Source organism: Gymnodraco acuticeps, unplaced genomic scaffold (genome assembly GCF_902827175.1).
Source record: "Gymnodraco acuticeps unplaced genomic scaffold, fGymAcu1.1, whole genome shotgun sequence".
NCBI lineage: Eukaryota > Metazoa > Chordata > Actinopteri > Perciformes > Bathydraconidae > Gymnodraco > Gymnodraco acuticeps.
The window spans coordinates 175,213-198,093 of record NW_022990924.1 but is presented as its reverse complement, the minus strand read 5'-3'; the positions used below and the strand labels follow the sequence as shown (position 1 = coordinate 198,093).

At 40.9% G+C, this 22,881-nt stretch overlaps 1 protein-coding gene across 1 annotated transcript in view; it reads right to left on the bottom strand.

Annotated features, from left to right (window-relative positions):
• nbas (NBAS subunit of NRZ tethering complex) overlaps positions 1-22,881 on the bottom strand; it is a 216,955-nt gene that overhangs the window by 146,818 nt on the left and 47,256 nt on the right. Inside the window, 9 exon segments of the mRNA XM_034234085.1 lie at positions 16-93; positions 419-521; positions 610-732; positions 3,537-3,599; positions 6,569-6,702; positions 7,221-7,394; positions 10,258-10,443; positions 15,678-15,831; positions 17,621-17,704. Coding sequence (XP_034089976.1) covers positions 16-93; positions 419-521; positions 610-732; positions 3,537-3,599; positions 6,569-6,702; positions 7,221-7,394; positions 10,258-10,443; positions 15,678-15,831; positions 17,621-17,704 — 1,099 coding nt within the window.

The following is a 22,881-nucleotide window of genomic DNA, read 5'->3' as shown; positions in this document are numbered from 1 at the left end:
TCATGTTTAATATACCTTGGAGCAGTGCATGAGCTGCCCGGCCAGGCGTACGTTCTCCACGCGGCTGGAACACAGCAGGGACTCAACAAAGACCTGCAGCAGCCAGGGAGGAGAGGGATATTATAAAAGGAGAGATGGCGTTCAACTGAGAACTAAATATAGTGATTCAGGATGTGGAACACACAGCTCCATTTCAAAATTGTGAAGCAAAGTGTCCTTCAGGGGGAAAGGTGCACTCACTTTAAATTACACCCTTTACCTTTTTTAATCAACAATTATCTTGCTATGGTTCCTTTTCTTTCAATTGGTGTATTCTACACCTATGGTGCTATGATGTGATGATATACTTGACCCCCTTTGGTCTCTAATAAAATAATCAATCTGATAATACTGTGTCAAATATGTTTGCTAATTTTACCTGGTGACACGTCTCAGGTTTCAGACAGGTGTAGACATTCTTCTGCATGTCCAGCAGGTCCCGCAATAGAGCTGTCCACACCGTCTCACTCACTGGAGGGTTTCTGCACACATATACACACATTAATGTTAAGTAAGTTGAAGGGATGCTGGCATATATTTCTGTTTGTAAGTGTCTTTCTACGTTCATACTTGCGGCCAGTGTGGCGGCACAGTTTGACCATCAGTTGGTGCGCTTCCTCTTCACTGGTCTGGCTGTTCTTCACATATGAAATGGGCTTTTGCAGACCGTGTTTCTCCAGAATCTCCACCACACTGTTAAGCAAGAAGCACACAATATATAACTCTATATTGTCATAAAGCAGATAACTCGTATAATAGCAAGAATCAAGCAATCCAACACATATCATGACACAGGGGAAACAATTTGATATATTCCGATAGTGACAATCCTTTGTGCCTGTAGCCATCAGGCGGCACCATCAAGGGCTCGCCATGTCACCCATTAAAAGTAACCTGTAATGTACATACATAACATCTGCATGGGTTGTACAAAGGACTTTGAACTGCACTCACTCGCACATTTACATGTAAATATATTTAATAATCCAAACCCAAATATGTATATAGAGCTCCGGATAAAAATAAGAGACCACTGTAGCATTATCAGTTCCTCTGGTTTTACTATTTATAGGTATGTGTTTGAGTAAAATGATAGTTTTTTTATTGTATTCAATAAACTAATGACAAAATGTATCTGTGTTGCAATTCAACACACACTGGCTGTCATACAGGTAGAGATTGAGCTTTAAGAACAATTTGGAGCTGTATGTTCATTGTTGTGCCATCTAGTTACTACTTCATTTTATTTTAAATGTTTGTATTCTGTATCTGTACTGTCCTGTTTTTCACTCTCACTCTGTTGCTGCTTTAACTCCTGAATTTCCCCATGGGGATAAATAAAGGTCCATCCTATCTTAGTGTAAGCAAGGGGACATAAAGCGCTTATATAAACTCATTTATTTATAACGTCATAGAATAAAATGACCTGTGCATTTAAACTTTTAATTTAGGAAAGTTTTGCGCCATTATGCTACTTCCTGTTCTAGTTTAAGCTGCTACGTCGAGGTTGAAGAGTCAAATTGCTGAAGATTACAACAGTGCTACTGCTATGTAGTGGTCAGGCGTCTAAACACAACATACAATTAACAATTGTATGCACAATGTTTGCATCTAAACTGTTAATTAAAAATGTATACAGTGTTTTTCAACATACTGTAGATGCAGTATCAAATACAGAATATGGGGATACTCAAATTTAGTTGTTCTTTCTTTATAGATAATTTTGTATTGCATTATAAGTACAACGATTGTGAAAGAAAAAGAAAAATGTGCTCCAAAGGGCAGAGGATTTGACTAGGGCGCCCCTAAATATTGTAAGCCTAAATATAATAATATGAAATAATCCTCCAAAGTAAGAAAAGAAAAACAGCAAAAGAAAAACGGACAAACGCAGTATCAAATCACATTCAACTTGTTTTACAGTAAAAGCAGAGGACAGGATGATTGGCAGTGACAGGTGTCACAGGAGGAAATGCCAAAGAAAAAGGAACAGGGGTAAAAAAAGATATATTTAAAAACAACTCCCTAACAAGTTCAAGGTAAAGCACAGATGAGAAAGACAGAAGATGTGTTCGTTCTAAGCTGTTCTTTATTGTGGCAGCAGATAGTGGTCTGCAAGCCACGGTGCAACGCTGAAGAGCCCCATGATAAACTACACGCAGCACCTCTTTGTAAGCCTGTGTTTGTCTTGGAGCATGTGAGTGCTGGCAGTCACATGACCCAGGGAGGGAGTGCATGCGTGTGTGTGTTAATGTGAAATTAGCATTGCCCCCCCAGTCTCAGCAGGGTCGTACTGCTACAGATGTCCGCTCTCTGCCGAAACTCATTAGCATAGTAAACAGGTGAGTGTGTACGTGTGTGTGAATGTGAGCAAAAGGTAGAGGCAGACAACAAGCCTTGATATTACCAACGTGTGTGTGTGTGTGTTCGAGTGTGAGAGTGTCTGTATGTTCACTGTGCACATATTAATGTGCAAGCAAGTGGTAGTGGCAGCCGCTGAAAACAGCTTTTATTCCGGAGGCTCTCGGGAGCAGACACTTCGCATTAATGCCTGATTCATCTGGGGTAGAGTGTGTGAGAGAGTGTGTGTGTGTGTGTGTGTGTGTGTGTGTGTGCGTCTCACAATGCTTCAGCACGAAATATACATGAACATACTTTCCAGTGTCCCCAGGCTGTGTTTGTGCATGGTGGTGTGTGCCTGCTTGTAAATATGTGTGGATATTTGTCTGCAAAGGCCAACGCAGGCTTTCCTGTTGATTCCTCCTCCTCCTCCTCCTCCTCCTCCTCCTCCTCCTCCTCCTCCTCCTCCTCCTCCTCCTCCTCCTCCTCCTCCTCCTCCTCCTCCTCCTCCTCCTCCTCCTCCTCCTCCTCCTCCTCCTCCTCCTCCTCCTCCTCCTCCTCCTCCTCCTCCTCCTCCTCCTCCTCCTCCTCCTCATCTACATTCCCTTCAGGCTCCCAACCACCCCCTGCCTTCATCCTTATCCTCCTTCCTTCCTCCTCATCACTTCACTGAGTTTGGAAGTTTACCCTGAGGGGAGGGGTGGAGGAGAGAGACACTGTAGGTGATTCTAACCTGTAACGGAGAAAATGCCTGAGGCTGTTTGAATACCATGAGACGGACAGAGATCCTTTGATATTGTGCGTGTGTGTTGGGGTGTGTGTGTGTGTGTGTGTTTAGATGTCACGTCCATGTCTCCTCTCCTTCATAGGCCCATGAAGGGGGAGGGAGGTAATAAACATTGCTACAAAGTGAACATTTCCCAAGCAATGCAGCACTAATCACCCAAGTGATGGGCTTCTCATCGCCACTTTAAATGCCTTGCTAACGGGCACAGGAGTGATGTACGGACGAAGAACCGGAGGTAGGAATTTAAAAAAGACAGAAATTATGCAAATTACAAATGTTAGAGAAAATGAAGTAAACAGTGAATCTCTATATCTCAAAGTCTGAACATGATTAGAAAAAGGCTTTAAAGTGGGGCTGAAATACGACCTACCTGAGATGCTTCTCAAGTTTGTCCACCTGATCGTGGAGGGATGCAGTGATAGCCGTGTCTTGTCTGTATGAGGATAAGACAACAAAAAAAGTTATTTTGTGTTCATGTCATTAAAAAGCACTAAAAGTAGAGCAAAATAGAGAAAAAGTGTGTGCATAGTGTGAATGTGCATGCCTGCCTCTGTGGGTGTGACTGTGGCCTGCCACTGTGAAGTTGTGCTCAAATTCTACTAAAAATAAAACCCCACGATGCTTTGCCCTGAGGCAAAGGATTCTGGGTCAGGCTGAACCCCACTAGAGTCCCGACCCTGATGAAACAACCTTGTGTGTGTGCATCAGTGAGCGAGTGAGTTTTTTTTTTTACATTATCTCCGTTTTCACACACACATAAAATCTTGACCTATCAATGTGTTTCTCTTCTTCCGTTCTGCACGTCTCTGCTGCTCCACCTCCTGTTCTTCCCCTTTTTCTTCCTCATTATATTCATCTCCCTCACTCACCACCTAATCCCATGCCCATTTCCGCATTTCCCTCCATCGTTGGGGTGAATGCACATCAGGTTCCTCTGACAGACCTAATTAAGCTGTCTCAAAAATGAAAAAAAATGAAATCAGAAAATTGGTTTGGAACTTCTAAGTCATGGTTTCTGTCCTAGCTTGCAAATATGTAATAGTCTATGCTGTGATGGCAATTTTGGAGATTAGCAAATCAGAGAAATCCTGGGAGAAATTTGAAGCTGAAGGCATTGAATTTACAGTAAAGCCTTGCAGCAATGCTAATCCAAGCACTGCAGAAAGAGAGTCTGTCTGGCAAAGTGAAATGCTTAGTATGAAATGTGCTGATACAGAAAGAAACATTATTATATAGTATTATATACACTGAAATATGTGTACAGTAAGACCCTATGTTGAGCAGTTAATAAGCTCAATTGCCAAACTGCACTAAGAAATGAGAAAACTTCTTGATAGCACTAATTATTTTCATTTTTGTGCTTGTTAGGGGAGGGATGTGTTGAACTGTGACTTACAGGATGTATCTGAGACTGCAAATGATACTGAATAAATGTGTTGATTGAGATACATGGTTTCCAAACGTGTTACCAGGAAGTTTGTATATGATACTTTAATATAGCAATTATACATTTTTATTGCGACTACTTATTTAGTTGAAAGCAGTTCTGATGAACATTGTTGACAGCAAGATATTTGGATGACTTATTTCTGGAAGGACAACATGCTTCTGTGACTGCTCAATTGTTTATAGCTGTGTCACAAACACTTTTTATTCACCTACTGTATGAGGGCGGGGTGGCAGCAAAAATCTTTATTTCTCAACCTGAACAAATAAAACAGCATAGACAACAAACACCAGTGAGAAGCATTAACTGACTACTAGCTCACCTCACTAGCTACTAATAGCTAAGCTAAGTTCAGAAGTAATAGCAGAACTAAACATAGGGCTTTTGTTCATTTTTAACAGCCTTAGTCCCCTATACAAAGACAACCAATAGCAATGTTTTTAATATTATAGTTATTGCTGTAAAAATGGGTTTGAGTTGATAAGTTACTATCCTCTTCAGTGTTAGCTAGCTTGCTAGCGATGGATGTTAACCAATAGCTAACAGATCTTAAAACTAAAGAAAAGGTAATTTTCCATCAAGGTTATGTGAGGAGGGGAAAGCTTTTTTTTGTTACATTGGCTGTTTAATTCATGTTTTTGGTTGTATTTAAAATCTCCTTTATGATTGTTTTGTTGTTGAAATGGGCTAAATAAAAAAAGTAATCTGCTTTAATTTGCCTTGGTTAATGTGCTCCCAGGCCATGCCATAACATCTTGTTTTATATCCCCTGCTGCAATTGTGTGGTGGAAGCACATAACATGACAGCACAGACCACCGCAGCCCAGTGAGCAAAAGAGCAAAAGAAAGGGTAAAATGCCATTGTTTCAAAGTATGGTTGCTTCAGCCGGCTGTCATGAAAAACAACTAAGCGCTCCTTAGTATAGTAATTAAATTATCCAATTAAGGTGCGCAGAGGAAGGATAATTCATCTTATAACAAGTCACTCTAATTCATTTTAAGTAAGTAGTTATTTTCTCTGCTTCACTCTTGCTTCTTCTTCTTCTCTATGTTTTACTACTGCATCACTCCCTCTCCTTCGAATGCACTGCCTTTCCACACAGCCTCATGGGAGACTTAAAGGACGAGCCCTCTTGCCATATGAAATAAAATGTGTTACAGAAGAAGTGGGAGAGAGAGAGAGAGAGAGGCCGTGACAGCAATATACTGTAGCTGGGCTAAATGATGGCTCCTTGGAGTCAGAGTTAAGCATGAGAGAGAGAGGAGGAGGAAAAGAAAAGGTGCAAAGGAAGGAAGGCAGAAACAGAGGTGGTAGTTAGCTTTATTGATGGGTCCTAGGAGAGAGGCGGAAAGGTGGGAGGGGTAGCAATAATGTGTGTATGTGGCAATGGTGGACAGCACTCTTTATATTATAGTTGACATTTAATACATCTGTTTGAGAGGGGTGGGCAATATGGCCAGAATCTTAAGTTACAATAAAGTAATTGTTCTGTAAATTAAATGAATAAATGGTTTAAAATAACCAAACAGTACTAAATCAGATTTTCTTATTTAGTTGCATCACACGAGACAACACTTGAGTCAAGAAACTCAAAACAGTAAAATTACAATTATTTCAAAATGGAAGCATTAACATATCCGAGAACAATAATAAGTGTTACAGGTTTTAGGGATAACAGGTGCAAATAAATACCAGCATAACTTCCTTCAATATAAAGGCAATTCCTACCGAGAGGAAACAAACACTCTCTGCAGGGTTTGCTCATCTTTCTTTTAAAAAAGATGAAAAATACTGTTCAAATGGCTGGCCATCAAAACCAGACCATATAACTCATCATCACTCTCCTCCTCCATGTCTGCCCAAATGTGTGTGTGTGTGTGTGTGTGTGTGTGTGTGTGTGTGTGTGTGTGTGTGTGTGTGTGTGTGTGTGTGTGTGTGTGTGTGTGTGTCTGACCCATAGCCCCTCTGTGGCAGACACTCCAGGATGTCGTAACAGAGGCTGAGTTGGTCGTCTCTCTCACTGCTGTAGATGCTCTCCAGAGCGACCGCCATCAGCTGGTCTGGGTCCCCGATGATCTTCTGCTGGCACTGAGGTCAAAGAGAGGAGAGGACAAGTAGGGAGAGGAGATGACAGGAGAGGAGAGGAAAATAAATGGGAAGAGGATAGGAGAGTAGAGGAGAGGAGAGGAAAATAAATGGGAAGAGGATAGGAGAGGAGAGGAGAGGGGATGAGAGGAGAGGAAAATAAATGAGAAGAGGATAGGAGAGGAGAGGAGAGGTTTTTGAGGCATGACTGAGTCTTTTTAACATCCAGATTCAAGCACTGTATCAATTTGAGCATTTTTTTCTTTCGAGTGTGTGTGTGTGTGCGTGTGTGTGTGTGTGTGTGTGTGTGTGTGTGTGTGTGTGTGTTTTAATAGTCAGGAGACATGTCCTTGGCTGTGCCCTTATGGGGTCATAAATATAACATTTACAGCGCAGGGGTACGACACTGGCCCTGACATGGCACGGACATCAAGAGATGCAGTGTGTGTGCGTGTATCGTGGTTACCCGAGTGTGACCTCCCCCGTTGTGTGTGTGTGTGTGTTTGTGTGTGTATACTTACGTCAGGTTTGGAGTGTTGGAAGACGATGAGAGGCAGCGTGAGGTCTTGCTGGGCCAGGCTGACCAGGAACTCTCTGAGCAGAGCTTTAGCAGCGCCCTCTTTCTGCCCCTCACATCGGTGCAGGAACGGCACCATCCACTGGAAGGTGTCCTTTACGTACCGCTCCATGCTGGACTGGTGGAGGAAAGACGATTACTTTAAGTTTATGAATCCTAATAAAATCGATACAATCAGGTGCCCACACACCCTTAGGTCTAATAAAACACACGGTAAAACTTCTTTATCGTCTATTTTACTCTATAATGGGACCATCATTTACAAAATGAACAGGCTGTATTTAAGAAGACTTGAAAGTAGGGATTGAGACCATAAACTATATGGGAAACTGTTTACTGAGGTAATACATGAAGGAGAAGTAGGGCCATTTCCCCATAGTCTTCTATACAATCAGCCTTTTCTTCTGTGGGCAAAGTTGGCACAAAAAAAAATATGATTACAACATCTGCCATGCGATTCTCTTAGCTCTGGGTTTTTCTTTTCCTAAATCCTTAGGGATTTTATTTCACATCTTTCCTCTGTATTATGACACTTTCCATCAAGGTCCACCAAATGCATACCACCACTGTACCATCCTTGAGGAACACAATTTCTTGAGTTTTGACAATTTTAAGTCTTTTAAAAGTATGTGCTTTATTTATAAATGTTTACATGGACTGCCCCCCCCCCCCCCCCCCCCTTAGGGGAATTCATCCACAAAAGAGACACTGGACGCTGCACTAGGTCAGAAACCAGAGGAGACTGTGAAGTCCACCGTAGACGGACTACTTATGGACAAAATGTCCTCTCCATTAAAGGCAGCTCATTCTGGAATAGCCTCCCAACTGAGATACGGGATTGTCCCACTCTCAATAGCTTCAAAGGTCACCTCAAAGAATGGATGAGAAACAAACAGATGTGCAATCACCGCTAAATGCACTTTAACACAGGGGTAATTTCTTTTTCACTTTATGTAGCTCTTTTTTTGCACTTTAGGTAGCTCTTTTATCTCCTCCTGCACTTTATATGTCATAGCTGCTACATTGTACTGCCTTGTGGTAAATGCTTGTATGCTGCTCATGCTCTTTCTGCATATCATGTATTTCTGTTTGCCATGTATATAAATGTTATGTTCATAAATGTTGTATGTGACGAGACTACGGATGGAAATGAGCTCAAGGCTAAAATCCGGCTCATTTACATTTAAAATGTTCATTAATGTGCATTGTCCCGGTTCAAATGATTAAATGAAATGAAGGTGAACAAAAAAGGTTGTTCGGGAACAGATGTTACATTTTAGGGTTATTTTGACCGCAGCCCTGGAAGCTCAACTATACAGTTATTGGCTGCTCTGTATTTTTGAAATATTGGTGAAAATATGAAATTTAAATTAAATTCAGAGCTACCTTTGGCACTGCTTTATTATTATTATTCTCTTCTTTGTGCAAAATTATTTTAGCAAATGTCAAGCGATTTAACTGCATTCCAATGTCAAAACGGGCCACATTTCCCCTGAACAGTATGCAAGGGTTAAGACATCGAAACATGCCATGCATATTAACCTTGACTTGAACCAAGTTATAATGGCTACGGCGTGTGAGTTCCGATTTGAGATGATGCATGTCTAAATCTTGCATGGCCTCGCACTCACCCACATTGCAACAGCTCTGATTCAGGGATACACAGATAAGAGAGCATCCACAGGAACATTTTGGATTGAAAGAAATATACAGATGCTATATGCAAGCTTGCACCCCCAGACATGAACATTTTATTTTGCTGAACTGTGTCTCTGATCAAGAAAGACATGAGATGCAGGGATAGAGTAAGATTTAATCTGGGTGAGTTTGGTAAAAACACACCCACACACACACAGTGCCCAAAGCAGTGTTTCCCCTACCATTGTCTTGGAGGGGCGCTGCGCCCCGCCAACGGAGCCCCACCAACGGAGCCCCGCTACCCGCGCCCCCCCTGAAATTCAAGGTGTTTCAACAAAAAAATTATAATTTGTATTAAAATAATTGTTTTTAATATATATAGCACCAAATAGCAACTAATCTATATCTACTGTCACTTTTCACATTGAACATGTGCTCTTTTATTAAATAAACCAAACGCTTTCATTTTAAGTTGTGAGTTTAGTGTTTTGGACCCTAAGAAACACTGATGCATTAATCAATAACAATAATCCACAGCTCCTCTCTCTTCTGCTCCAGAGGATTTAAAACAAATATATCCTAATGCCACCACCCCGCACTCAGGCAGCAACCCCCCCCCAAAGCAGTAAACCTAGGGTAAACACTGCAAAGGGAGAAGCAGTGAAACAGCATGTGTTAGTGCAGTCCACAACATTTGCTGGCTGCCTGCCAGTACGGAGGATCCTATTGGCTGTGGTCGTCACAGGCTAAAGCTGGCAGTTATTAGGTACAATTTAGAGGACAGCTCACATGATGTACTCTGAGGGGACTTGTAACTGTAGTACCTGGAACAGACTTGCTTTTATAACTGTCTTTAGTCCATGTAGGACGATAAGTTTATACTATCAAATATCAGGGAATTCAGAAACTGATTTACAGTGAGATCTTTAATTAATACATCTTTGTATTGTATTCATTGCCTTTTCAAGGTCCAATAAGCAATAGGAAAATGGAAGAAAAGCTTTTCTAATTTTACTGACAATGTAAACCACTACATACTCAACTATAAAAAGCAGCATGTCGGTAAATGCACATTTAAATATTATAGTGGGCAGAAGGCTGCATTATAAAAACATCATAAATGTATAAATGTTTTCATTTCCTAATGGGTTTTGGTCAAAACTGTAAAAATATGTTTGCTTTAATGGCTTGGCTTTCAAGGCAACATGAGGACATCAGTGTGATAACAGCAATTTTATCAGACTTCCATCAACCACTTTATAGTTTTATGAATCCAATATCTAATTTCAAAACATATTATGGGAATAAAGCCTTTCAAGGGAAAAGTCAATTGGGCAACTTACATTTTTCATGAGCAGACGGAGCTTGTCAATGTCACTTAGGTGCTGCAGATCTTTAAGTGTCAGACTCAATTCACACGATGTCTCGTACACGAGTGTTTCCATGGTTACCAAGTCATCGCACAGGATCTCCAGCCCCGGGATCTCCCGCTCCTTCGCCAGGCGCACCAGCGACAGGGCGCAGTCCACCTGATGGAGAGAGGGAAAATAAACAAAAATACTTCTTTAGACAAGGAGAGCCTTGTAAGGTATATTTTTGGAGACTTGCCAGCTGGTTATCTATTAACTATTGTCCTGAGTTTTATGAGATTAAGACCTCAACAGCCATCCTAGTGGTTTTTTGAGGCCAAAATAGCAAATGGTTAAAAATGTATTGGTCAAAATGGGACCTTATGATGGCAATAGATGAAAAGTCAGGGGGGAAAAAGACATTTCACAAACCACGACTGTGAACACCAAAATCCTTCCAACATTTTCAAGTCATGCTGAAGCACGCTGGTGAACATGAAATGTTTATCCTCTGTGCACTATGGATGTCTGTTTAAAATGTGGCATTGCAATCCATCCAATAGAGGTAGAACCTATTGCTGATTACTTTTGATTATTTGTATTACTTTGAAAGTAAATATACACTTTGTGAGCCATTTTTTAAGACTCTGAATGACAACTCTGACTAGTTTTTCGCAGAATTTCTATCGCTTTTCTCTGGCCGGCACTTGGCCTTTTAGGATAAATTAACCAAATGCAAAAAACAGACAGTTATCTTCAGAGGTTCTGCAAGATAATGCGATAATCATGTTGAAATTCGACATTTAACTGCAAGCCGTCTAATAAAACTAATTCCAGAGAGTAGAAAAAACAGCATGGACTCTGTGTACTCCAATCCAAAGCAGTACAGTCGCACTGAAGAAATCCTAACATTTATGAAACCCGTAATTATTCATCTCTGGTCTTAACCCTATAAGATCTATATATTCATTTGGTCAATAATTCAACCTACAAATATTCAACATTTATTATTCAACTGCGCTGCACATATATCATTTTGGATTATTGCTGTATTACCAATTACTTATAATAGTAATACAAATATGAGTATTTATATCATTACAAATATATATACACTACTGTCCAGTAATATACCGATTTTTAAAAATGTATTGTTGCTATATTGTTTTCTTTTACTATGTTTATAAAACTATTTTTATTTTTACTTATTTTTATATTAAAATGGAGCAACTGTTAAACAAATCCAATTCCAACATCGTTTTGAACAAGGTGCCATGTCATTGAATAACTGTTGCTGAGTTCAATAACATCCGGACCAATCTGAAACTAAATAATACCAGTCAGTCATTACTGATATCCAATCATTAGTCTTGGGACCATAAAACAGTGGAAGATGTGGGCTTCCTGCTACTCTGATCCATAAAACTCCAGAAGAGCAACCAATCGATATCCGACCACCTACATGCTGGCAGCACGCCCGGCCAATCAATGCTCAGCCACCTGCGGATGCCAGCCAATCGATAGCAGATGCCGCTGGGCCCTGTAGTGATGATTGCTTTCTCTCCACCTTTTAGACAAGGAGGGCCCTTCGGCAGAGCTCTTATCATGTTGCTCGTGCACGAGGCACATTAGACGCACACTCACGGGGTCTGCCACCTTGTCATTTGGCTGATCTCTCAACAACTTTGCTACTGAATAAATAAGTGTATGCCTCTGAGAGAGAAACCCAAATCACCTTGAGTCAGAGCCTGAGCAATTAGATACAACAAGAGGGAAGTCTATTGATCTAACTGTGAGTAAAGACCCTCCCCGTCCCCTACACCCTTCCCTCTTTGCTTCACTGCTCTCCAGAGATAGATTCCCCAGCTAACCACAGACAATTCAGATGCTAAAATCTCACACTTTTTAATTACAAGTTTGCCTCCGTGCCCTACCCTCATCATTCTCTCCAGCGTGTAACACAACTCTCTATCTCTTTTCACCCCGGCACATTTCACAGGCTCTCCGGCCTAATTCTCAAACTCAATTTGAACTTTTCTTTGTCTCTCGGCCTTGTCCTATGTCGGCCAATTTCTTGCTCTTCTCGCTCTTCTCACCTCATGCAACATCTATCTAAATACACCATGACCGGCCTCCATTTGAACTCCAAGTCTGGCCCTTTTCCCTTCTCTGTGTGCCTGCCTTCCCCTCTCCGTCTGCTTTCCAAAAGCTAACCTCTCATTTTGTGTCATTTTGTTAATAATATCCTTTATTTCTGCCCTTCCATCTCCTTGTAACCTGTGATTTTGGTTGCCTACAGACAGCTCTTCACATGAGATTGCTTTCCTTTTTTACCTCAATAAATGTTAGTCCTGACCTCCCCTATTTGTGTGTTTGTATAACACTCCAACATAACAAGGGATGTCGCATTGGCCCAGCACTTATCCTCCTCTTTTCTTTTTGTTGGTTGCGCTTCAATTTTCCTCTCTTTCAAACCCATCTCTCTCTCCGAGTCATTCTGTCAATATTCCCATTCAGCGCCTCGCATCATGCGGCTCTGTGACCGGCTTTAAACACTCCAGCTTCCTCTGATGTGCCTCCTTTGAATCAAAACTAATTTTCCTCTATTAAAACGCTCTCCCAAGCATGAACACGGCCTGATGAGGGATGGGAGGAGGGTGCAAACGAGAGAGAAACAAATGAGATGAAAAAGTAAAGAGGGCAGGAGGGAGGGGGAAATGAAACTCAGCAAATGGCAGCAGAGCCAATGTCTTTCTCTCTCTGTTGCGCCTATGCAAGTGTGAGAAAGTGTGTGAAAAAAAGGAGATGTGTGAGGGGTTTGGGATGCTCCCAAGATGCTCCTGGAGTAACGTGTGAGAGAGCAAGAGGAGATTCAAAGGGAACAAGGGAGAGAATGAAGGAGAGTGTGATTTCTAGGGATAAAAAAATACTTCCTCTTACCGAGTCCTCCTTCTTACTCTCTCTTTGAGTGGATGATGAAAGGCACGATTCCCTGGTCAGCTTCAAAATATGAGCAATGGACTCCCAAATTATCATTCTCCATCCCTCCATTACACCAAGTGAAAGGGATGGAATGGAGAAATGAGGGGGAAAGATATGACTTCACCCTGGTTAGTCCTTTCACAAAGACAGAAGAGAGCGCTGTGACTTGATCCATCAGTGTGGAGGAGGTAAGGACGGGACATGTGGATAGTGTGGGTGGAGAGAGGGGGCAGCTCCGGCGGTTACATCCCATTACTCCGCTAAACAAGTCCTATCAAGTCCTATTTTCAGTTACAGCTTGAGACCGCGGATGACAGAAGCTTTGGTTACTCTTCATTACAAGCCCATATGGCAGATATGATAATGCCTGTCAGATAGGATCAAAGTGACCTTGACTGATGGAGGTTGGCATCATCTCCCGTCACGTTTAAAAGAGCAATGTGCAACGGCAATTATCCTTACAATTGCCAGATGTCTATTAATTAATGTTATGCTGCTGTCCAGTTAAAATATAAGAAGGAACCTTAGCAGCTTTTAATCTACAGGAAGTCCCCTGCTTATAATTTAAAAAAATGTAAAACAATGTACGCAAAAAAAAATTAAATAAAAAGCTTTTCCAACAGAGGAATATTTACCAACAGTTTGTATGCTGTTGAACAAAATGTAAATATCATAAAGCAATTTTGTAACCACATACAGTGGGGCAAAAAAGTATTTAGTCAGCCACCAATTGTGCAAGTTCTCCCACTTAAAACGATGATCATCCTAGGTATACCTCAACTATGAGAGACAAAATGAGAAGAAAAAAAAAATCCAGAAAGTCACATTGTCTGATTTTTAAAGAATTTATTTGCAAATTATGGTGGAAAATAAGTATTTGGTCAATAACAAAAGTTCATCTCAATACTTTGTTATATACCCTTTGTTGGCAATGACAGAGGTCAAACGTTTTCTGTAAGTCTTCACAAGGTTTTCACACACTGTTGCTGGTATTTTGGCCCATTCCTCCATGCAGATCTCCTCTAGAGCAGTGATGTTTTGGGGCTGTCGCTGGGCAACATGGACTTTCAACTCCCTCCAAAGATTTTCTATGGGGTTGAGATCTGGAGACTGGCTAGGCCACTCCAGGACCTTGAAATGCTTCTTACAAAGCCACTCCTTCGTTGCCCGGGCGGTGTGTTTGGGATCATTGTCATGCTGAAAGACCCAGCCACGTTTCATCTTCAATGCCCTTGCTGACGGAAGGAGGTTGTCACTCAAAATCTCACAATACATGGCCCCATTCATTCTTTCCTTTACACGGATCAGTCGTCCTGGTCCCTTTGCAGAAAAACAGCCCCAAAGCATGATGTTTCCACCCCCATGTTTCACAGTAGGTATGGTGTTCTTTGGATGCAACTCAGCATTCTTTCTCCTCCAAACACGTCTAGTTGAGTTTTTACCAAAAAGTTCTATTTTGGTTTCATCTGACCAGATGACATTCTCCCAATCCTCTTCTGGATCATCTAAATGCTCTCTAGCAAACTTCAGACGGGCCTGGACATGTACTGGCTTAAGCAGGGGGACACGTCTGGCACTGCAGGATTTGAGTCTCTGGCGGCGTAGTGTGTTACTGATGGTAGCCTTTGTTACTTTGGTCCCAGCTCTCTGCAGGTCATTGACTAGGTCCCCCCGTGTGGTTCTGGGATTTTTGCTCACCGTTCTTGTGATCATTTTGACCCCACGGGGTGAGATCTTGCGTGGAGCCCCAGATCGAGGGAGATTATCAGTGGTCTTGTATGTCTTCCATTTTCTAATAATTGCTCCCACAGTTGATTTCTTCACACCAAGCTGCTTACCTATTGCAGATTCAGTCTTCCCAGCCTGGTGCAGGTCTACAATTTTGTTTCTGGTGTCCTTTGACAGCTCTTTGGTCTTGGCCATAGTGGAGTTTGGAGTGTGACTGTTTGAGGTTGTGGACAGGTGTCTTTTATACTGATAACGAGTTCAAACAGGTGCCATTAATACAGTTAACAAGTGGAGGACAGAGGAGGCTCTTAAAGAAGAAGTTACAGGTCTGTGAGAGCCAGAAATCTTGTTTGTTTGTAGGTGACCAAATACTTATTTTACCGAGGAATTTACTAATTAATTCATTACAAATCCTACAATGTGATTTCCTGGATTCTTTCCCCCCATTCTGTCTCTCATAGTTGAAGTGTACCTAGGATGAAAATTACAGGCCTCTCTCATCTTTTTAAGTGGGAGAACTTGCACAATTGGTGGCTGACTAAATACTTGTTTGCCCCACTGTACTTTATTTCGTGAATCTATCCAAAACATCATCCTAAAAAAACCATTGACAAGCCCGGGTGTGATAATGATAACTAATTTCCGGGTTTAGGACTCATTCCTGCACCACTCTATTGTTTTTTGCCATCATTAGATGCGGGTACCTGTCTGGAGCAGGAGTCGATGTCCATAGCTCGGGTTTGGTACCAGTCGGTCAGCAGCTCGATGGACGGTGTCGCCGTGCGGAATCTCAGCCTGTCTGTAGTCTCTTCGTACAGGAAACTGTCGTCATCAAACAAGTTCTGTTCCAGCATCGCTCTAAAAGGAAAACATAGAGGGAGAGTGTGAATGTGTCAATTACACACTTTAAAGTCTTTTTCAGTATAAACATCAGCCCTTTTCATAAAAGTGTCAATAAAATGTGAAAAGAACTTGCACTATCAACTGAATTGCAGGACCATCAGATAGCCTCATGAAGGCTTAGTAACAACATACGTTTCAAAATCAACAAATGCATTATTGATCAGTACTAAATAAGAAGGTAGTGCTCAGAAAACTAAATGTATTTTTGAATTTATGAACGATTCAAAATCAGCAGGGGCTGTAGAAACAGTGATTTCTCCCTCTTTCTTTGTCTCTCCCTCTCTTCTCTCTGTGGATTGCTATAATGGGGGGAATGGAATTAGCGACAAAAGTTGTATTTAAAACCATAAAACACAAGCAGGCTGAGAAACCATAGGCAAGGCAAGGCAAGTTTATTTATATAGCACTTTTCAACACAAGGCAATTCAAAGTGCTTTACAAAAAATGAAAGACATTAAGAAAAAGGCATTTAAAATCAGTCATTAAAAAGAAAAGCTAATAAAATAAACATTAAAAGAAAAAATACATGGATAAAAGTTTCAGTGCAGTCTAAGATATGAATAGTTCAATTAAACATTCAAAGAAAAAGTACATGGATAAAAGTTACAGTGCAGTCTAAGATATGAATAGTTCAATTAAAAGCAGCGACAAAAAGAAAAGTCTTCAGCCTGGATTTAAAAGTAGTCAGAGTTGCAGCAGACCTGGTCACCATATACTGTCTTTCTACCAATCTCCTATTCTCTTTTTCAGAACTACGGACAGCGCCACATCTTCAACCTACTGTATATCAGCTTATGTTTGGCAAGACTTGACCAATCTGATTAGACTATAAAAAAAATCTTATTCCGACACCTCACTAAATATTCTACAAACATAAATTGTTTGTGTAGCCAAAGTCGGATATTGCTAATTGCTCTGTGCCATCGTGCTTCATTTGAGTAGAAAATCAATTAAAAAACACATTTTCAATGGCCGATATCTTTCATTATCATTAATGGGTACTGTGTTTTATTCTAACTCGGTCCCATATTTTCTCGCTGTAAGTTGCTGCTTTAAATACATTTTGCATTTTCAAAATGAGCATAATATATTCATAAAGTATTTTCTGTTTGCAGTAGCAACAACTGGGCTAGAGGTAGAGAGGACGCTCAGTGTTGATTTGGGTCTTCTCATGGGATTTGTCAAAAATAACAAACACATTTGATATCAACACCTTCATCCTTTCAGGCGGAGGGTAAGAGCAGTAAAAAATAAGAAAACATTAACAATAGAAAGACAAATAGGGAGAATGTGGATATAAAATGCAGAAAACAAGAAGTGTGGGTGTCATAAACACTGTCTTACACACTGCTGCTGTCATACAATCGCAGCTTTCACCCTGCAATCCCCAGCCAAACACACATAGCCAATAGCCAACTGATATAATGACTCGACACCAAAGAGCACTAACATTAGCTTGCTAAACGAAATTCTAAATGAAGCTGGCCTCCCTATTGCAGCAAGCAAATTGCGTAAATTGGCAGTGCTACAAGATTTGGTATTAGTTTGTTATGGTTCTGCTTCACATTTAGATAATAAGATGTCATGTCTTGTTTCACATAATGATGCCAGCACTAGAATCTGGCCTGTACAGAGCATGGATTTGAACGGTTATACACTGCGAGAGTATTTGTTATCAGGTGATTTAAAGTATTGGTTTGTTGAAACCCTTGATGTGATGAGAAAGGAGATCTTCAGTGTTTACCTGCATTCCTCCACCTCGCACCAGTCCAGCTCTCTGTGTCTTTCTTCGTCCCATGGAATCAAAGCCAACTCGTCTGCATCCTTGCTGAGTTTCAAAGACAAAGAGACCAATATGTTAAAAAAAATAATACAGGAAAAACGTCTACAAGGCAGGGCATGACATAGGAGAAGAAGAAGAGGAGGTAGAGATGTACTAAATTAGAGTAAAAGAGGTCAGTTTGTGGAAAAAGCATAATCAAAAGCTAATATCAAAACAAAGACCAATGACTAGCCAGGATTCAACAAAAAAAAGCACACCAGACCTAAAATGGCAGCTGATAAATCAGCAAAGACATTTACGGTCTCAAACTAAACATGGTCATAAACAACCGGAACATTCTGGTGAGAGGTAGCAGCATATGGGAAATGGAAACAGCGGCGCATAATAAGCAAAGAACGGGGGAGAGAAAAAACTAAAAAGCACAGCAATAAACTATTCAAAGAACTTCGGAAAAAGAGTCGGAGTCTTGCCTCGGTTGTAAATAGCCGGGACATATATTTTCTAAACGCTGTGTTGGTGCTAAGCTTTACTCTTTCCTGGTCTCCTCGAGTGTGACAGGTCTGACAAAGATAAATAGGGAACACACGAGAAAAGAAGCCAAAGTGAAGAATGACTCTGTAACCTCGAGAGTCAGTGCTGACAAGACTCAGACACTAACACCCACAAACACACGCACAGGCACACAAACTGGGATACTGGGGTGCTCAGAAGCAGTTTTATATCTTATTTTAGGATTAATGCATTTTGCCCTGTTATCTATTTGTCTTTAGACAGAAAAATATGTACTGTGGCTGTAAAACTCAAGGAGATAGCGCGGGCTACAAATCATCTATAGCTTTGGTGCAGTTAAAGGTCGAGTGCACTCGCGCTGCTGCAGTTTTTTTTTTAACACAGCCATAAATTCTACCCAATCACAAAATACATAAGATGTGTCCGAGTAGCGGATGTGATTTATGTCAACGCGCAAAAGAAGGAAAACTTCTACCAACGTTCCAGCACGAGTCCGTCCATTCAGATTGGAGTTTTAACACCGAGAAGATAGAGATCGAGAAGTCTTCCCCTAAAAGTGAACTTCTTTCCCTTTTTTTTCTGTCGTTCCCCATCTCCCTACTCCTCTTTCCTCATTTAAGACAGCCAGGTTAGAGGGTGGAGAGTAAATATTGGTATGAGAGCTCGGATATCGATGGGAGGAATGAATTATTCCGCGCCCGCTCCCCTAATCTACTTCATGTCAGCCTGAGAGAGGAGAGGCTGGGGGGAAATGGAGATGCAAGACAAACTTTGTGCTAGTTTATTTTTATTCCCACCAAGCTAACCCTTTGCAAGGTAGAAGTATTCAACAAAATATCACTCTTCTGTATTCTTCAACAGGTCCCATTGCAGACCTGATCGATGTACAACAGGAGAATATTTCCCCCTTACAGTGTAGCACAAGATTTTTGTATATTGCAAGTGAGCTCCAAACAGATGGCGTGAGCTGACTCCTTCTGCTGCAGTGGAGGAGCGATGTGCTGCTGGGGAGGAGCGGTTGGTGCTCACAGGCTGGGGGAAACAGGAAACTGCCCCACAGCGGCAGAGCCATGATGGATGCTCACTGCAGAGCCACAGCCACCTGACCTCCATACAAACTTAGACATGGCTAACAAAAGGGAGCAGTGTTGGCGGTGTGCGTTTAGGTATATCCGGGAGTAATAATAATTTGTATACATTTATATTTATTTTAACTCCAGGGGACATTGTATTCATGTGTTTCTTTAAAGGTCACCTATTATGCAAAATCCACTTTGTCATGTATTTTATACATAAACATGTGTCCCCTCTGTGTAAAGAGATTCTGAACGTTTCAGGAAAAAATATTCTCTCTTTTTGTCCTGATCCATTTATATAAAAACCTGTCTGAAAATGAGCTGATCAGATTTTGGCCACTTTATGATGTCATAACAATGTTTTGGCTTGTGAAACCATTAGCCAATCACCAACCAAGGTAACATATCACCTGAATCTCCTCCTAGAGCACCATTGTGTTTTTTATAACCAAATATCTCACAGAGGAGCGTGGGGAGTGGGTCCTTGTTTTCATCTGAAGTAACAGACAGAGAATCAGCTCTTTTGAAACAGGGCTGAAACAGAGGGGTTTATGTCATGCTACAATGCAACACTTCAGAAACAATGTTTTGTATATATCTGAGACCTATAATATATTGATGAAAAACAGTATAATAGGGGACCTTTAAATAAATGTATAATTGAATACATTTTATACTGGCACTGAATATATAGGAGTAGACGGGAATAAGTGAAAATGCAGGGGAGACGAGTTCAAGGTATCAAAAAGGCAAAAGTGGATGGCAGGCTGCACTCATCAGTAAAGCCAGTCACCTTTACTAGTGAACCTTAACGGGGTGAGTAATGACTTCTTCCTCTCCGAAACACTCCTCCATCATCTCTTTGTCACACATCCTCTCCCCCTTCAGCGCTCCTCCAATCCCAAAGCAGAGGTGAGAACTAGAATAAAATCAGTGCACCCACTGCCGCAAGTGTTGTATCCTTTTAAAGTGTTCAATTTTGTTTGCGTGTAAATTTAGAAGAGGCAATTAAATGTTGCTCCTTTTATGCCATTGCCGTGTTTGCAAATGCCCTTAAGCTCTGTGGGTACACATGTGTAATGTAAGAAAAGTTCCCGCTGTGTGCGAGTGAGAACAAAGAAAAAGAAGAAGAAGTGAGAAAGACCTCTGAGTGCACGCTTCAACGGAGGTGTAATTCCAGATTTGGGTGCTTTCAAATTTGAAATGTAGGTAGGCGTTTGGCGACTGCGTTCCAGAGAGGTGTAAATGTTAATTTGCAGACATCCGAGAGGGTGCCTGTCCCTAAAGTAAATGGATGTATTTTTACACTGCTGCTTCTATGTTCGGAGAGTGAATTGTTGTAGAAAAAAAGAATTAAGAATGAATGAAAGTATAAAAAGGAATGAGTTTCTCAGTTTGGCTGCATTTTTACATGTTCTTTTCTATTGATTGTTCACTTCAAATTTCATTTTTAGATTAGAGTAGACTGATTTTATTTTCCACTTAAATAGAAATGTGTCTTTGGCTTCTCCAAGGACAGGAAAAGTACATACAAAACACACAACACATCATATGGAAATATACAAAATACAAAAGCGCAAATGGACCTTTAGCAGCAATAAGTTATAAAAGAATAATAAGGAAAGCACATTTAAAACTAGAGAATGCAATTCCTGAAGAAATTGCTAGTGGGAATGCTTTGTATTGAAAAGCTGACACTAAACTGCTATGCTGAAATGTAATGTGTAAGAAGAAAGTGAAGAATTTAGATTGAAATGATACATGAACACTGGGGGCTTGAATGTGTGATGAGAGAAGAAAAGAAAGTAAAAAGGCTTGGAAAAGCAGCAGAATATTTGAACTGCAAACTTTTGAACTAACTTGATGGCGAATGATCTGTCACCATAACAACGGCATTTGATGAAATCCCATAATACGCTTAGATGCGTTGTTGGCTGCATCGTTACCAAACCTGTGAAGTTTTGGGCCGTTTGGAGCATTTTCACTGAAGTTATGAGAAAACCGTGTTTCATGGCGAGCATTGTGTTGCCATGGCAACGGCATTTGAAGAAATCTCAAAACTGTCCCGTAGATGTCTTCGCGGCTGGACTGTTAGCACACATGTGAAGTTTGAGCACTTTTTTAACATTTTTATAGTGTTATAGCGACATCGTCTTTTATGGCGAGGGAAACAGCATATGATGACACCCCATAATTGACGTAGAGCTGTTGAGGGCAGGACCATTAACCATTATCTGATGTCTGCTGCTCTGAGCATGTCAGTTGGAGTTATGACATCTTCGTGTTCCATGACACAGGTGTTTATATTTGAGCTAACGACGTCTCCAGAGATCAAAGGTTTCCATGGTGATCAGTGAGAGGAGAGCATTTTCATTTTTCTGAATGAGAGATAAACCTCTTACATGTGAACGTTTTGTTGAAGAACCGTAACAGATATCGGTGAAATTTCAAAGCGTGAAGCATGTCAAGGAACTTGAGCATCTGAAGTGTACTTTTTGTGTACTTTCGGGTTAATAATGTGGCCTTTTTGGCAGATTAACTAAAGGTGTGCGGCTGCTGTGGTGGGGAAAGGTGAGGCTGAACTTACAATGGGGTTTAATGAAGACATGTTGAAAGCTTTTGTCACTTCATGCCCTCAAGAGGCATTTTGTTTAATTTTTTTTTTTTATCTTTCAAGCTACGAGATGTTTTCCTACGTTTGTCATGAAAGATTATGTCTCAAGAATATAGGGTTTGGGAATTATGGCAGGTTTAAAAGAAAATATGAAGGCAAAATTAAATCTGTCCTCCACTCTAGCTGTGACATCACCAGTGTTGTGCTAGTTACTGAAAACCAGTAACTAGTTACCATTACTAGTTACTTCATTTCAAAAGTAACTCAGTTACTTTACTAGTTACTTAAACCCAAAAGTAATGCGTTACTGTGAAAAGTAACGTTTTAGTTACTTGAAAAAAGGGCTCCCATTAATGCCCTTATAGCCTTCATTTCAGTACTGTTATTGCATTGGAGAATAATACAATCTGTTGATCAACTTGACATGCATTATATGCAATCTGGATTGCATCGATATTAGCTGGCTTTCCATTTTTGTATATTCTTTCTCCAGGTAGTTGGAAAAAGTTTTCCGTCCCATATGCCGTGTGCCGCCCGGACATGGTATCATGCTAACTAGCTCCCTGAAAGCGGGTGACTCCACTGTAGCAATAGCCTGCATGTGTTCTACAACATACCGTGCAATGGCTTTATCGACTTTTTCCTGGCTAGCAGTCCCTTGGTTAAAATCCAGCCGCTGTTGCTTAGGTGGAGGTGGAGTGGCGTCGGCTGAGTCTCTGTGGTCTTAGCTACTAGCTTCGTCCCAGCATGTTGTTTTTGCATTTGTTTTAAGAGATTTGAATTACTGGTTTGGGCAGTAGATAGGATCTTTGACCCGCCAAGACACAACTTACATTTAACAGAAACTTTCTTTTCTTTGTGCTCGACAAAAGTGAAATAGTGAGAATATCTCTAGGTGGAGAAACTAGACTTGAGCTCCGCCGCCGCCATGATAGTCTTGTTAGTAAACAACACAAACACGCCCACAGCGCGTCTCCGCATGTGACACAGGAAGTATCTAAGTACATTTACTCAAGTACTGT